The following is a 15,079-nucleotide window of genomic DNA, read 5'->3' on the forward strand; positions in this document are numbered from 1 at the left end:
GCTAGGGGAGTGGACTCTAAAACAAGCTGCTAGTTCATTGCTCTGTGACATGGAGAAATGTAACTTGTTTGTGGTTTGTGGAAAAATTGCATGAAAGCAAATATGAAATGTAATCTGTACTTGTAAAGTGCCTTGGCACTATAAAAAAAGCAATCTATAAAACATAGATGTCTGTTTTCTAACCCACTTTCTCCACCACCAGATTTAATGCTAATTAGTGATAGTAGAGACTCTCAGACTGTTGTAAGTCAAAAACAAAAAACAGTAGAGACTTACTGAAGTGCCAGTATGAAATACATCAGTAATTCGTGTCAATCATCAAACACATCTTGTACTAGTTACCATGGTACAGTAGGATCCAATCTCAAATTGTGATGCCAATTTGACAAAATTTAGGGAGATATATCAAGTCAGGTCAAGTGGCTTTATTATCATACCATCCACACACAGTATTGCAGCATACAATAACACTAAATAATATTTCAATGGGCTGCAGTGCAATGTAAAGGAAGCAACTGGTAAAGAACTTTACTATAGTATAAACAGATAAATAATTAATACATAATAGGTAAATAAATAGATAGTTATAATTTGAAATAGTAAAAATCAAAAATAACAGCATTAACAAGTGTAACAAATCTACTATATATAAAGAGGCCACTAGGGACACATCAGGGAACGAGGGGCAGCACAGAATTTCAGAGTCTGGACAGCCAAGGAGTAGAAGCTGTTGCAGAACCTGGTAAATTTGGTTCAGATGATACAGTACCTTTTTCCAGATGGATGTATGACAATGAAACCGTGGGAAGGGTGGGAGCGGTCCTTCACAATGCTATAGACTTTGTGGATGCAATGCTTTATAACTAGGATTCAGGAGTAGTGACTTAAACCACTGGTGTGGTGGTCTGAATACACATAAAACCACAACTGGTGGGAGAGATCATACTTGGAGGACCTTCAGAATTTGACCTTGCAATGTTTTGCCAGCGTTGTGTGATTATGAATGGACCAGCTGACCTGAATAATTCGGTGTAGCCACAATTGTTTTAACGTACTTTTAATTGTTAACTGATCTATAAAGCTGACTGACTGTATGTGTTCACACAGCATGCTGTTGGTAGATTTTTCATCAGTACAGACAGACCAAATTATGGCTGGAGCCTTCCTTTGTCTGAAACCTAACAATGGTGCTATATTTTTAAATTTGGGAATGTCAACCATATAAAAGCCACTGATATATTGGGTGGTTTATTGGGTGCTGTCCAAATATGTCTACATGTCTGTGTAATTAAGTTTGTTCAGTTCAGTTAAGCTAAACCTCTAGGAAGGTTTAAACTTTTATGCAATACCTTTCGACTTCTTATTTTTGCTTCCGCTTTTCTTGGTGCTGAAGTCAAGGGGGGCAGACTTCTGTCCGTAGAGAGTCAAAAGTGCTCAGTCAACTTATGCAATTCGGCACAGAATGAGGATGTAAAACATCCAGTGCTGGCACCACACTGTGGGAAATAGCATTTCTGCTTTTATTGACTACCAACAGATAGAAAATAATTATTAATCACAAAGGAAATCAACAAAACCTCAGCCTTCTGGGCTTAACTAAACATCCGGGCCTTATCTGCACGGTGGCATGACTGGTTCACTTATCTCTGCCATACTGTCCTTCACTCAATTTAATAATAAAATCACACTCTTTCTAAAACCCAGTCAACTTTTCTCCTCCAGCCAGTCTTTTAGCAACATCCAAACTGCAAGCTCAAAGTGTCATATGGTTGGAAGGTTGTTTTAAGCCAAGGCCCATAATCACTTCCAGGTTACCCATGCCAATCGTGTCTGGGTTATACATTGAGCACTCAAAGTCCTGTTGCTGCATGGGTACTACACCATCCACTGGCACTGGGTGTTCCTGTATATTCCCTTCACCACAGAGTTGTACTGGGAAGAGCCAGACTGACTATCCTCCAGAGTACCCTTCCAAGGAGGTATTGTAGCAATGTTAACAAGCCCTTTATACTTCAGTCAAACCCAACATTTCCACAACTGCCTAATCCAATGTAGTGGCTTTATTGTTTGATAAGAGTTTAACCCCACCGCACACAGAGAAGGCACCAGTCTATTTGAGGGCACACTTATCCATATACCTAATTTAAGACCACCAATTAACCTAATGCATAATGTTTTTGAGGATGAACCAGAATAACCAGATTAAATCACAGAGAAAATATATCAATTTAATTTATTACCAAGAATTACCAAGTGTCACTCTGGTAATGTTAGATTCTTTTAACCACAAGCAAGAACATTACTCTATCACTGATTGTTTAAGTAGGTGATGATCAATTCATGTCAAAACTGAATAATGAGCTAAGTGCAGCTGCTATAGTCTAAACGCTACTGTCTGAGTGTGCGTGCGTGCGTGTGTGTGTGTGTCTGGTTCCTCTAAGCAATCTGATTGGTCAGCTTGGCTTTGCTGGCTGAGTGGTAGGGATGATAAGGTGTTTGAAAATCAGTTCCTGAGTGTGATATTTTTGTTTTATTTTGGCAAAAAAATAAATAAAAATTTAGCATCTTAATGATAACAACATTAATAACTTAAAGGTGATGTTGGCTAAATACAACCAAGGTGCTTTCAAAGACGGGACGTATTGTATTTGCAAGAACATGAGTGGTATTTGCATTGCAGGTAATAGGGGTGGACAGGAGGCAAGCAAGGGGCCTCGAAATGACACAGTCTGAGCAGCAGGCATTATGGGAATGCAATCAAGAGATGAACCACAGGATAAGACAGGTTGAAACACAAAAGGATCCCGAGGAAAGGCGTAGGAGGAACATTGAGAGTATACGCAGGTCACGTGCTGTCAAATATCTGATATCTTATATTTTATTCTATTACCTGTCTTCAGTAGGTTAGCTTAGCTAGTAGTAAACAAATATTTTATTCCATCCTTGTACTGATGATCATTCACCACTTAATTCACCAGAGACGTTATTTAATTTACAGTTCCTTTGCATTTGTATTGCTGGTAGGAGAAACGTAAAGGGAATACAGTATGAGAAAAATACAACAGATTATTCATGGCTAGTTACACTTGAAGCCATCTTGCTAAATACGGTTTGCTGGATTAATATTTTGCATGTATTTCCCTGTGGGTTATTAATATTTATAGCATGCCTTGATGAATCTGGCTATATCTGACCTTAAAGGAATTATCCAGCATTTTTTGGGAAAGGTCCTGAGTGTGCTAATTGGTGGAAAAACTCAAAACAAAAAAAGAAGTGGATGGTAGAAAAGAGAAAAAAAGTAATGAAACCAGCAAGGAGCTGGGTGATACCTGCGTCTATCCCGAAGAATTAAAGTGACTTGAAGAAAGGAGTCGTTATCTTTCCTTTTAAAAGAAGTACCTCTATGGACGCTTATACAAAAAGCCTGTGTCAGACCCTCTGGTAGGTTAATAGCTTTATTCTTATGCTGAGGACTTGTTATGCCGGAGCACTTCCAATTCATTGAAGAGAAGGACAGAGTTTTTCATATTCTGGTTATTGCTATTTTTGGTCTAATTATCAGGGGGAGGGTATGCGTTATTTTGTTGTCTTGCAAGAAGATTGAATACGTGTCCTTTAATACATTATTGTTTTCTGCAAGATACTGTGGTGAATGTGTTATCTTTTTCGGGTGTGGAGTACGGAGTAATTTATGGCTAATTTTTGCATATGTGCTCAAATCATTTAAAGTAAAACATACATCTGCATTCCTTGTCCTTTATATATGAATCAGTAATGCAAGGGATTTTACCCCTCTCATCTGAAAATCGTACAAATCAGGGTTAACAAGGCCCTCGAAAAATAACACTGGGGTGAGGAGGTGTGGGTGATTGCACGATGGCGACCTGCGGTTCCCCGTCTAGCATGCTGCTTTGCTCCCGATACTGCCGGCCTCCTGCACCACTAAAGTTGGGTTAAGCGTCAATGGCGGAATGAATGCTTAGAAGATAAATATGCTACATACAAAAATTTTCCAGTGATTATATTTAAAATACTATTTGGAAAACATTTAACCGATCATTACTTTGACTATATTTCTTAAAGTGAGTGAAATCTTTTTAATTTACAGGTGTATTGTACATTATACGTCTTTAGTAAGACACCGATAAAATTTTAGTAACAAATCTCAAACATTGCGAAACTAACAAAACAAAAGGTTTAATGTAAAGGTGTACTGTACATTATATTCTCTTTAGTACAATACCGATTAAATGTTAGTGACAAATCTGAAGACTCTGCGAAATTAACAAAAACAAGCTTACAATTCGGGCGGGCGGGGCTGCAATTTGGAAATGTTTGCGGTTTACAGTCAGGAAATTCCCAAAAAGGAAGAGCGAGACTATTAAAGCAAACCGCTCGGAGTCGGGGCAGCAGTTCAGTATCGAAGCGACTGTCAGACAGGTGGAGTTGTAACAAAGGTGTGATATCCGTCTGGGGTTTGAGGCAAATAGGAGTTGGGTGGGAATAGGAACTTTCGGAGGAGGTTTTTACTAATGTTATAGCGGATTAACAGTTTCAGTTTTAGAACTGATTTTATAAGAAGATGGGGTCGCGAATTATTTGTCACAAGTTGTTGTGAAGAAGTGTTGTCTGACATGCGAGTTTGCTTTAAATTATTGACAAGATCATCTTCTCTTACAGCTTTCAGAATGGCATACGAATCCAGCAGTAGCGAGTGCCTCTCCATGATGCAAACCAAGTAAGAGTTCTTCTTCTATAGCTTATTTTCACTTGATCGTATGTTTATCCAGCGATAAAAAATGAGCTCTCTTCCTAAATCCTGATTGTGTTTTCTTCACAGCACTACCCATTTCGACCTGGAGCTGGAATGTCCTTTTAAGTCCCAGGTAGGCATGAATTGCACATTCAGGCATTTTTCTGATTGGATATCTGGTGCAATGCATCATATCGGACCAAATCATTTTAAAAGGTTACTTGATTATGGTTGGATATATGGATGTATATCACTTATTTATGTTCCAAACTGCCGGTTATTTTGAATACATTTCCAAGTCATTTTAAAAGCTTATTGTAGGTCACACACATGGTTGAATGTATGGATGTATCTCAGTTAATTATTAGCCAAAAGTTATTTTGACTTAACAGATACTTCTCAGAATATGGTGGAAAGTATTTTATGACCTCATGGAGGCTTGTGTATTTAAAATGTATAATGTTAAAAACTTTAATTCTTTAACTAATATTCACATATACTGTATACATATTTGCACCCATAGCCGAATAGCAGAGTATGGCACAATTTGTATGTCGGAATTTTCCATTTACAAGACATTTAGTGCAAGGAAAGCATTTTGTCAGTTTCAGTTTCAGGAAGCACAGGGTATGGTAGTTAATGCTGCTTCCTCACAAATGCATGGATGTGGGTTAATTTATATTCCTGGTCATTTGTTATCTCTAGTTTGTATGTTTTCCTGGATGTGTCAGTTTTTTCCCCTTAATAACCTATCTTGCTTGTAACATGTGTGAGTGAGTTCACACTATGTAGGATGGGCTTTTTATCTGATTTGTGATCAGTGCAACTGGCACTGCTCTACACAGGGCAAATAGGTTTAAAAAATTAAGACTGGCCTGGAAGTGCCTTAAAGGGAAAAAAACTGACACTTCCAGATGTTATGATTGCCAAAGGTAATTAAAAGGAATAGTAATTAGGCAAGGACGACAGTTTACAGGTTTTACCTAAGGTTGGAGAAGCCAGGTGAATATTTTCAAAGTGTTAGGCATAAGATAAAAGGCATCTCTTAATGGGATACTAATACACTGCATGGCACACTTGTCTGTGCTGCACAAAGACACACCAGAAAACACATCTGGGATGTGGAACACAAAACTGGAGTTCTCTGAGAAATGAAATGGAGACATGGGAAGAATAGTGGAAGAATTGCTAACATTTCACAAAGTGAATAATTAGAAAAATAATACATATTTTGCAGTTGTGAGCTGGTGGTGCCAAGCATTGTACCACCCTATACATTTAAGTGCAATACTGAGGTGTTTCAATGAAAAGTTGAATTATAAAAAATGTGCTCTTTACTGATTAAAGTGATTTTTAGCAACAGTATGAACACACTCATGTAGAGTACCTGTGATTTAACTTAAAGTTATATTATCTAAAATGAATAAGTTAGTATAGCATCGAGATGACAACATTAACTTTAAGAAAAATGAAATTGTATTTCCTCTGTTAAATCTCATGTGTCTGTGTGACGTATTTGTGAATGTCCAGATTTGTTCTGTGTCTGGCAGCTATGCAGTGGGTCACAGTTTATCAAGATCAGTATGCTGCCGCTGAAAAATGTGAATTTCCCATTGGGATTAATAAAGTATCTATCTATCTATCTATCTATCTATCTATCTATCTATCTATCTATCTATCTATCTATCTATCTGTCTGTCTGTCTGTCTGTCTGTCTGTCTGTCTGTCTGTCTGTCTGTCTGTCTGTCTGTCTGTCTGTCTGTCTGTCTGTCTGTCGGTCGGTCGGTCGGTCGGTCGGTCGGTCGGTCGGTCGGTCGGTCTGTCTGTCTGTCTGTCTGTCTGTCTGTCTGTCTGTCTGTCTGTCTATCTATCTATCTAAGATGAATGAAGCCATATTAGCTGATAATTTCTGAACCCAGCTATGCAGGTTCTTTTAACATTATGCATTTTACCAATCACCTAAACCAAGTCGGTTAAGTTTAAGAGTTATTTTAAGCTATTTCTGTGCAAATTTTCAATGCTTCTTTCTTTTTATATGCAGATTAAATATACAGCAATGCAACAGTTGGTCACCCTGGTCATCACTGTGGGAAGGCTAAAATCCTACAGAAGGAAGGTCACCAAACCGTTGAGCGACACAGATTTAGTCCGCTTTCTCATGGATCAGGAAATTCTAGGTAGGTTAAAGTTCACTACCACTTCCAGAAGCTTTCCCTAACATTACTCTTTTGTGGCCTTTCAAATTAATCTTCAGAATACTCATTTCGCATTCTTTTTTTATAGAGGAGAAAAAAGTCCAGGAAGTCACCAGCAGCAACCCTTTTGAGAGTGAAAGCATCTTTTCCCAAAACCAGAGCAACATTCTGCACTCCATCAGGGACTTGGAGCAGAAATGCTGGGTGGTCCGGCAGTTCTCTGACCATTCTGACCTGATAGCTGTGACTCTGCAGGGCCCCAACCTCAAGCGTGAAGGTAAGGAGTAATGCATTTTATAATTAAGGGAAGGGCTTACTTACCAATAAACTTGTCAAAGGGTTAGGGGTAGGGTTAGGGTTAGAGAATACATGTCCACAGTCAGCATAGATTTATTGACTGAACTCACACCGTCTTTGTGTTCCCAGTTACTTTACTGATCCAGGGATTTTCAGAGTTAATACTACAACTCTTTAAAATACTGATTCTTTCATGGCACTTTACAGAGTTGTATGGTTCCTTGTAGACCTATTGCTTGGCAAAAAACATTTTTGTTCTGTGAAGGGTGCTTTGCATATTAAATTGAGTCTTTAAACTTTGAGAAGGTTTCTAATATGTGGACACAACAGAAATCTTTAAATCTTTTAAAGTACACTCTTAAAAATGTTTTTATTGGCACTTTATGGTGCTTCACTAGGTTGTATGGTTCATTGTGGAACCATTGCTTGACAACACACCATTTCATTCTTGGAAGGCTTCTTCACATATGAAGTTGGTTCTTTGTGCTTTGAAAAACTTTCTAATATGTAGAAATAAAATGAAATATTTAATGTGTGGTAGGCTACCTTTCAGGACAGTAACAGATTAAACAAACCTGAACTCAGCCTGTGTTTTTGCATGCAGCGAGAGTCTTTTTGAAATCATGACCCATTGGTATTTCACAGATCTGTTACCATCTGTTCATGGTTTTTTACTGTGTAAAGCCTCTAATGGATCTAAATAAATAAAGGCTCTTTCTGGAAACCTCATGCAGATGGGTATTTTGTGAATCAAACATTATTCCCCTATGGTATCACTCTGAAGAACCGCTCTGGCACCTTTATAATAGGCGATTTAGCAGGATACTCACAGGTCTAAGAAACCTTAACTGAGCCTGTGTTATAGTATGCAGCAACAGTCCGTTTAAAATTAGGAACCCCATGGTAGTTTATAAATCTGTCATCATTTATTCATGCTTATTTATGATGTTTGTTTTGGGGGCTTAATAAAAGGTTCTTCTTGGATCCTTCATGCAGATGGCTCTTTTGGGTAACAGAAATGGTTCTCCTATGTCATCACTCAGAGGAACCACCCTGGCACCTTGATTTTTATTAGCGTACCTAGTCTTAGTATTACCTAGTACAGTACAGCTAATGTGGCCTACTGGCAAAGGCACTGGAAAGTAAACCACAGGGACTCTAGCTCAACTAACAATGCACATATTTATTAATTGACTGTAAATTTTATATTATTAACTTAAAGTATACTTTTGTTTGCTTTATAAAGTGTGGGTGATATGTGCTCTGTAAATGTCATGGTTAACATGTGTGATGGATAAATTAATGCAAGCAGTTATTAGAGAAAGAGAGAGCAATAGCTATCAAGAACTGGTGTATTAGTTAGAACAGTCGACATGGGCTTAGACAAGACAATTATCTTTTACTACCATGCTAGAGTGTTGCAATGAAGTAACACAAGCATTTGGTCAAGGAGCACCAACAATATTATTTATACAGATTTTATAAAGGGTTTTAGTTATTGGTGTTAGTTTATCAGAGATACAAGTTACCAAATTGTGTTTTGGGGAGGGTAGTTTGTGGATTCTCATATTTTCACTTGATGATGTTTTTCAGTCAATAGACTGGCAAGTTTTTGTGGTGCCAGTGGCCTGTTCTCCTCAAAGTTGTTCTTATGCAAACTGTTATTGAATGCTCCAGCAACAACAACAACAGCAATTAATTTCTAGCACAAAATCTAACAAGGAATGTCTCAATGGGCTTTAAAGGGTCCTTCACTTAAAAGACAAATAGCTGTAGATGTAAATTAAAGGAAAACGTGTCACAAAACCAAATGTAAATGGAGCGCATGATATGATAATCAGGGTGCTCTGTGAATACTGGCGTTCTCCACGTATAGGTTACAGCTCACTTGAAATCAGCCCTTCTCCTGTGGGTTTGGGCTTTTACCCTTCCATCTATCCATTTTCAGTCTAATTGATGTATCTCATCAGCTACAAGTACAATGAAAGGGTCAATCCTAGCCAGAGTGCCAGTCCGTTGCAGGGCACATTCATACTCAACCAATAAATTCAATCTGTATGGGTTTGGGATATGGAAGGAAAACCAAAGTACCTGCAGTAAAAAAAAAAAAAAAAAACTTCAACAAAAGTACATGCAAACGTCACGTAGACAGGGTCCATATTAGAGTTTGAACCAAGAACTCTGGAATGTTAACTGAAGTGCCAACATGCTGTAGAACTCATAGCCAATGAGATATCAGCTCAGTCTGGGAGATACCAACATTATGAGAAGTTATACGAGAGACTCCTGCTTGTATCTGTAGGCTACACATGTAATATGGAGTGTCTGCACAATGGCATCACTTTTGGTTTCACATAGGTATCACTGCTAATCAGGCAAAGACTGAGTGGTTGGCTTCCAGACATCATCTTTACTGAATCCTTGATCCAAGCTTTGGTATAATTTGCCATTAAATAATTGTAAATCAGTACTGACAGTCAATACATAAAATACATCTTTCTTCTTTAGTTTTAGCTTAAAAGAAAGGAGTTGTGTGATGTGCTCAAGCTTACAGAGTTGTAAAATCCGGTTCTCTCTTTTTCTCTAGTTAAACTGAATCTCTCCACTTACCGGCTTGTAAATCCTTCAAAGATGCAGCCTGTCATTTTAGGAATCGCAGGTACAAAGCTGTACTTGTCATGTGCTAAACCTGCGGACACCCCTGTACTGCAGCTGGAGGTAAGGAGATTTTCAAACTGCCAGACACAGAGTACATAAAAAAACATATATTGACTACTGTGGGTCTCATATGAGCTTCCTAATACATATTCACAGAAGTTCTGTAGAGAATGACGTAATTAGCCTACTAATCAGTCAGATGTCTCATGTGGTTGGCATTTCAGTGGCAGCTTATCCCCGTTCCTCTTTTTCTTTACAGGAGGTAGATGACAGCAGTCAACTGCAGATCATTGACTCTAATTCTGACATGGTTCGTTTTCTCTTCTACAAGCAAGAGAGTGGCTCGACCACACAATTTGAGTCAGCCCTTTGTGAAAGCTGGTTCATCAGCACAGATTTTGATGAGCGGAAGGAGGTGACGCTATGCCACATGGAAAACCAAGTGCAAGAACGCAACACTAGGTTCCTGATGTTTCGTTAAGAAATCTCCCCACAAAAGGAATCCACCTCTTTAAGAAACCAGCTGCTGGTTTATAAATAAAAACTAAATCAAAGTATGTACAAAGTACAAAATGTAAAGGAAAAATGAATGTAACTGCACTTATGTATATGTGCCTGTCAGGGAGGGTGCTCAGGTAGCAAAGGACAATTCTAATAAATCCCTCCATTAAATGAAAGAACTGACAGACTTAGACGGGCACGTATCACAGAGTGATCCTTTAGTGTTCTACTTTTTTGAAAGTAGCATCAAGATCTTCTATTTTGTAATTTATTTTTATATGACTTATTTATTATCTTTGGTTTACTTGCTTGCAAGTCAGTATTTCTAGTGTATTTAATTTCACACATTCTTTTTTCTCCTGGAACAAATCTGTCTTATTTAAATGTTTTATTTATGAATATCTTGTACTGTATAGCACTGTTTAATATGAAAATGTTTTAACAGCCTTTATGTGGGATGCAAGGAAATGTAAAACTGAGTGTCATTTCGGACTCTCTGCACTATCCCATTGTGAACCTTTAACTCTTATTCAGATTCAGTGATTTGCTATAAATGCTTAGGCAAGGCCATAATGTTAAATATGATTGTGTCTTTGCTAATTTTGGATGTTAAATTACAATTTTTATTCTTTATTTTATCACTTCATTTCAGCTATATACACACTAAAGACTGATTTTTTTAAATTAATGGTGACATCACCACTATTTATTTATGTATTTATTAATTATTTATCATAATGATTTTCACTATGCCTTCATTTGTATTTAATTTATTCCATTTGTTTCTATCCTTTGGTTCTTTGTTCATCACTTGTTTCATATCCCACCACTTCTAAACATGTCAAAGTAGAGAGGCAGTAGAGTCAAAGGTTCAGCTTTCTTCTTTACAATGAGAACTGTGTGTGCAACTGTTCATTTGTTTTTATGACTGTGTGTGTATTATTTATTGTGAAAATGTGATGACTGTTATGAAATGTACTGAATACAAAAGTGAGTGTTTACTAGTTTCTTTTTTGTATAAAAAAACTCAAATAAAAAATTATTTTTTAAAAGAATCTTACCCAATATCTGAATGGCATGCATTATAATCAATATTTCTCAGGACTGAAATATTCTGCAGAAATGAATAGCAGTTTGTTGTATCAGAGCCTTAAAGAGTCCAAGTTGCCAAAGGTGCTTTGACTTGAATACTTGGGTCAGCTTTATTTTTAAAAGATTTGGAAAAAGTTTTTGCCTTGTCTTTGAGGTATTGAGTGTTGATTGGTGATGGAAAAACAAATTTAAATGATTTTAGGATAAACCCACAATATAAAATAAAAAAAATATAAAATAAAGTTCAGACTACTTCCTTAAGACTCTCTATATAACAAATATAATGGAAATGACTTGCGTGGGAAAAAGGAAAGATTTGTGGAGCTTATCAGGTTCTCAATTTATTTGAAACACCTGAAGGTTATTGTTGAACACGGAAACACGAGTGGCAGCCACTATAGTACGATTTGTATTTCTACGTGTTTTAATTCTGTCTCCCTGTTTTAATTCCCTGTTCCTTCTACTTCCAGGATTTTCATACTGTTGTTAACATAGGACACCATTATTTTATGGGCCTAAAAAAACTAGACAGAAAACTAGATTTGTTCATTTTTGCGAGAGATTAGGTCACAATCCTGACAAAATATAGATCAAAAAGAGTCTTTATATGATAATGAACTAAATATATGAAGAAAGCATATAGGTGCACAAATATCTAAAAAGATAATAATGGCATTATATGCACACATAATAGATAAAAAATTGTGCTAATAAGATATAAATAGACAGTAATTGGACCCTAGTATATGTATGTGTGTGTGTGTGTTAACCCTGCAATGGACTGGCGCCCTGTCCAGTGATTGTACCTTCCCTGTGCCCGTGCTTGCTGGGGTAACCCCATAATGCTACTCAGGATAAAGTGAGTTTGAAAGATGGATGGACTCAAGTATACTGACAAATGTTGGTGTCAATATCCCATAATAAAAATAATAATAATAATAATAACTCTTTACATTTATATAGCATTTTTCTCACTAGGCAAAGCACTTAAGTGAGTGGGGAGCCACTTCAAACAACACTAATGTGCAGCCTCCACCTGGATGATCCAACAGCAGCCACACACATTAGCTGTTAGAGCAGGGGTCCCCAACTCTGGTCCTTGAAGGCTGCAGTGGAAGCAGGTTTTCATTCTAACCCTTTTCTTAATTAGTGACCTGTTTTTGCTGCTAATTAACGTCTTTTGAATTAATTTTAATGGACTTACTCTCAAAGACTTACACCCCCTAATTGTTTTTTTCCTTAAGTAGCAGCCAAACAGTAATGAGACAAAATGAGCCAAAACATGACCAGCAGACTGTGTCCATCATATCCATCCATTATCCAACCCGCTATATCCTAACTACAGGGTCACGGGGGTCTGCTGGAGCCAATCCCAGCCAACACGGGGTGCAAGGCAGGTAACAAACCCCGGGCAGGGCGCCAGCCCCACCGCATGTGTCCATCATATAATATCTGAAAATAAAGAAACACAGAGGTCTCAGGAATGTTGATCTGCACAATGTTTGTACATGTGGTTCTGTTATCGGTATCTCAGATCACAAGCTGATTGAATTGAGTTTCACTTATCCTCTGCCTAAAATAAGTCTAAAATCTAAAATAACCTATTGTAATATCAAGACAATCCATCCATCCATTATCCAACCCGCTATATCCTAACTACAGGGTCATGGGGGTCTGCTGGAGCCAATCTCAGCCAACACAGGGCGCAAGGCAGGAAACAAACCCCGGGCAGGGCACCAGCCCACCTCAGAATATCAAGACTATTGATCAGTTATCCTTTTCTATGTCTGTCGGTGCTTCCTGTCTCGCTGATGTTTCTGGGTTGTCTTCCCCTATACGTATTTTGTCTTGATATAATTCCACAATGTCACAAATTTTGGATCATTATGCACCTATTAAATCCTTGATTGTTCTTACTACCCAGACTTCTCCATGGTTTACAGCAGAATTGCGTACCATGAAACAAACTGGTCGCTGCTTGGAAAGGCCCTGGAAGAAGACTGGTCTGGTAGTCCACGCCCTGGCTTACACCGAACACCTGAAGGAATACAGATGTGCCTTATCGGCGGCACGTTCAAAGTACTATTTCACACTTACTGAATTTGGTACTTGTCGCCCTAGATCTCTTTTTAATACAGTTAACAGACTTTGTCAACCTGCTGTTAAAAATCCATATTACTCTGTTGAGCACTGTAATCTATTTTTGGACTATTTTCAGTCACAAATTATGACCATTGTCAGAAAAACAACCAAAAGACATTGAGAAGGTTTGGGGCACCCACCTATTTAATCGATTACGGCTGCAAATAGTATCGCAAAACATAGACATGTTCACTCAACCGAGTCCAAAACAGAACTGATCTCCAGGTAGCAAGATGGCAGCTTTAAAGGCCAGTAGCGGAAGTGATGTCATCCCGACCGGAACCAGAAGTGACGTCAGTGGCTGCCCCAGAGCCGGGTGGGATTTCCCTAGAATGGTCTGCAAAAGATCGAGAGGGAGAATTAGTGCACTCCGCACCCCCCCGGTCTGGCATGGAACTACCTGTATTTAAGCCCTTTAGCTGTCTCCTAAATACGTGTGTGACAGGGCCCCCCCCTTAGCCCAGACCCGTCTGGTCGGGCGTCCTCCACCGAGAGGTCGTGAACGCGGGAGAGAGCATTGGCATTGGTATGTAGAGAACCCTTCCGATGAATGAGCGAAAACTTGTAATGTTGCAGATCGAGGAACCACCTCGTGACTCGTGGGTTAGACTCCTTGTGTAGGGCCATCCACTGTAAAGGGGCATGGTCCGTGACTAGAGTAAACTCCCGACCCAAGAGGTAGTATCTCAACTGTGTGATCGCCCACTTAATCGCAAGAGCCTCCCTCTCCACTGTCGCGTATCTGGTCTCCCGATCCAACAGTTTCCGGCTCAGAAACATGATGGGGTTTTCAGCACCATCGACACTTTGGCTCAGCACTGCCCCTAGGCCTGTGTCCGAAGCGTCCGTCTGGAGGATAAAAGGCCATGAAAAATCAGGCGCCTTTAAAACGTGTGCCGACGTCAGGGCCTTTTTTAAGTCACTGAAGGCTGCCTCAGTCATATCAGTCCATACCACAGTGTTAGGAGCCCTCTTCTTTGTTAAATTAGTCAAGGGCACGGCTCTCTCCGAAAAACGTGGTACAAACCGGCGGTAATACCCAGCTAATCCGAGAAATGCCTGGACTTGCCGCTTGGTTCGCGGACGGGGCAATGTCAAAATGGCTTGTATTTTAGAGCACTGTGGCTTCACCATACCACGACCCACCAGGTAGCCCAAATACTTGGCCTCCTTCAATCCAAAGAAACATTTCTTTGGGTTGATGCGAAGACCGGCTTCTCCCAGTGTCTGTAACACGGCTCCAACGTGCTGTAGGTGTTCCTTCCAGGTGCGGGAATAGATGACGACGTCATCCAGGTAGGCAGCACTATACATGCTAGGGGGGCGGAGCACTTTGTCCACCAGACGCTGGAAAGTTGCAGGAGCCCCATGTAACCCGAATGGAAGGACACGATACTGCCAGTGCCCACTAGGGGTGCTAAACGCGGTTTTACCCTTTGCG

The 15,079-nt window shown here is 39.1% G+C and overlaps 1 protein-coding gene across 1 annotated transcript; it reads left to right on the plus strand.

The window, feature by feature from the left end:
- Window positions 1–4,365: 4,365 nt before the first annotated feature.
- Window positions 4,366–11,455, plus strand: il1b (interleukin 1, beta). Its single transcript, XM_028797752.2, has 7 exons — window positions 4,366–4,457; window positions 4,681–4,738; window positions 4,841–4,886; window positions 6,795–6,930; window positions 7,037–7,225; window positions 9,833–9,963; window positions 10,163–11,455. The coding sequence occupies exons 2-7, from the start codon at window positions 4,689–4,691 to the stop codon at window positions 10,382–10,384; spliced, it is 774 nt and encodes a 257-aa protein (XP_028653585.1). The 5' UTR covers window positions 4,366–4,457; window positions 4,681–4,688; the 3' UTR covers window positions 10,385–11,455.
- Window positions 11,456–15,079: the final 3,624 nt, after the last annotated feature.

This window comes from Erpetoichthys calabaricus, chromosome 1, assembly GCF_900747795.2.
Source record: "Erpetoichthys calabaricus chromosome 1, fErpCal1.3, whole genome shotgun sequence".
NCBI classification, from domain to species: Eukaryota; Metazoa; Chordata; class Cladistia; order Polypteriformes; family Polypteridae; genus Erpetoichthys; species Erpetoichthys calabaricus.

What these genes read in the sequence shown, in the direction of transcription:
- il1b (XM_028797752.2), top strand. Translation starts at nt 4,689, where the DNA reads ATGGCATACGAATCCAGCAGTAGCGAGTGCCTCTCCATGATGCAAACC. An exon ending in CATGGATCAGGAAATTCTAG is followed by an intron (nt 6,931 to 7,036) that starts GTAGGTTAAAGT and finishes CTTTTTTTATAG; the next exon opens with AGGAGAAAAAAGTCCAGGAA. An exon ending in CCCCTGTACTGCAGCTGGAG is followed by an intron (nt 9,964 to 10,162) that starts GTAAGGAGATTT and finishes TTTTCTTTACAG; the next exon opens with GAGGTAGATGACAGCAGTCA.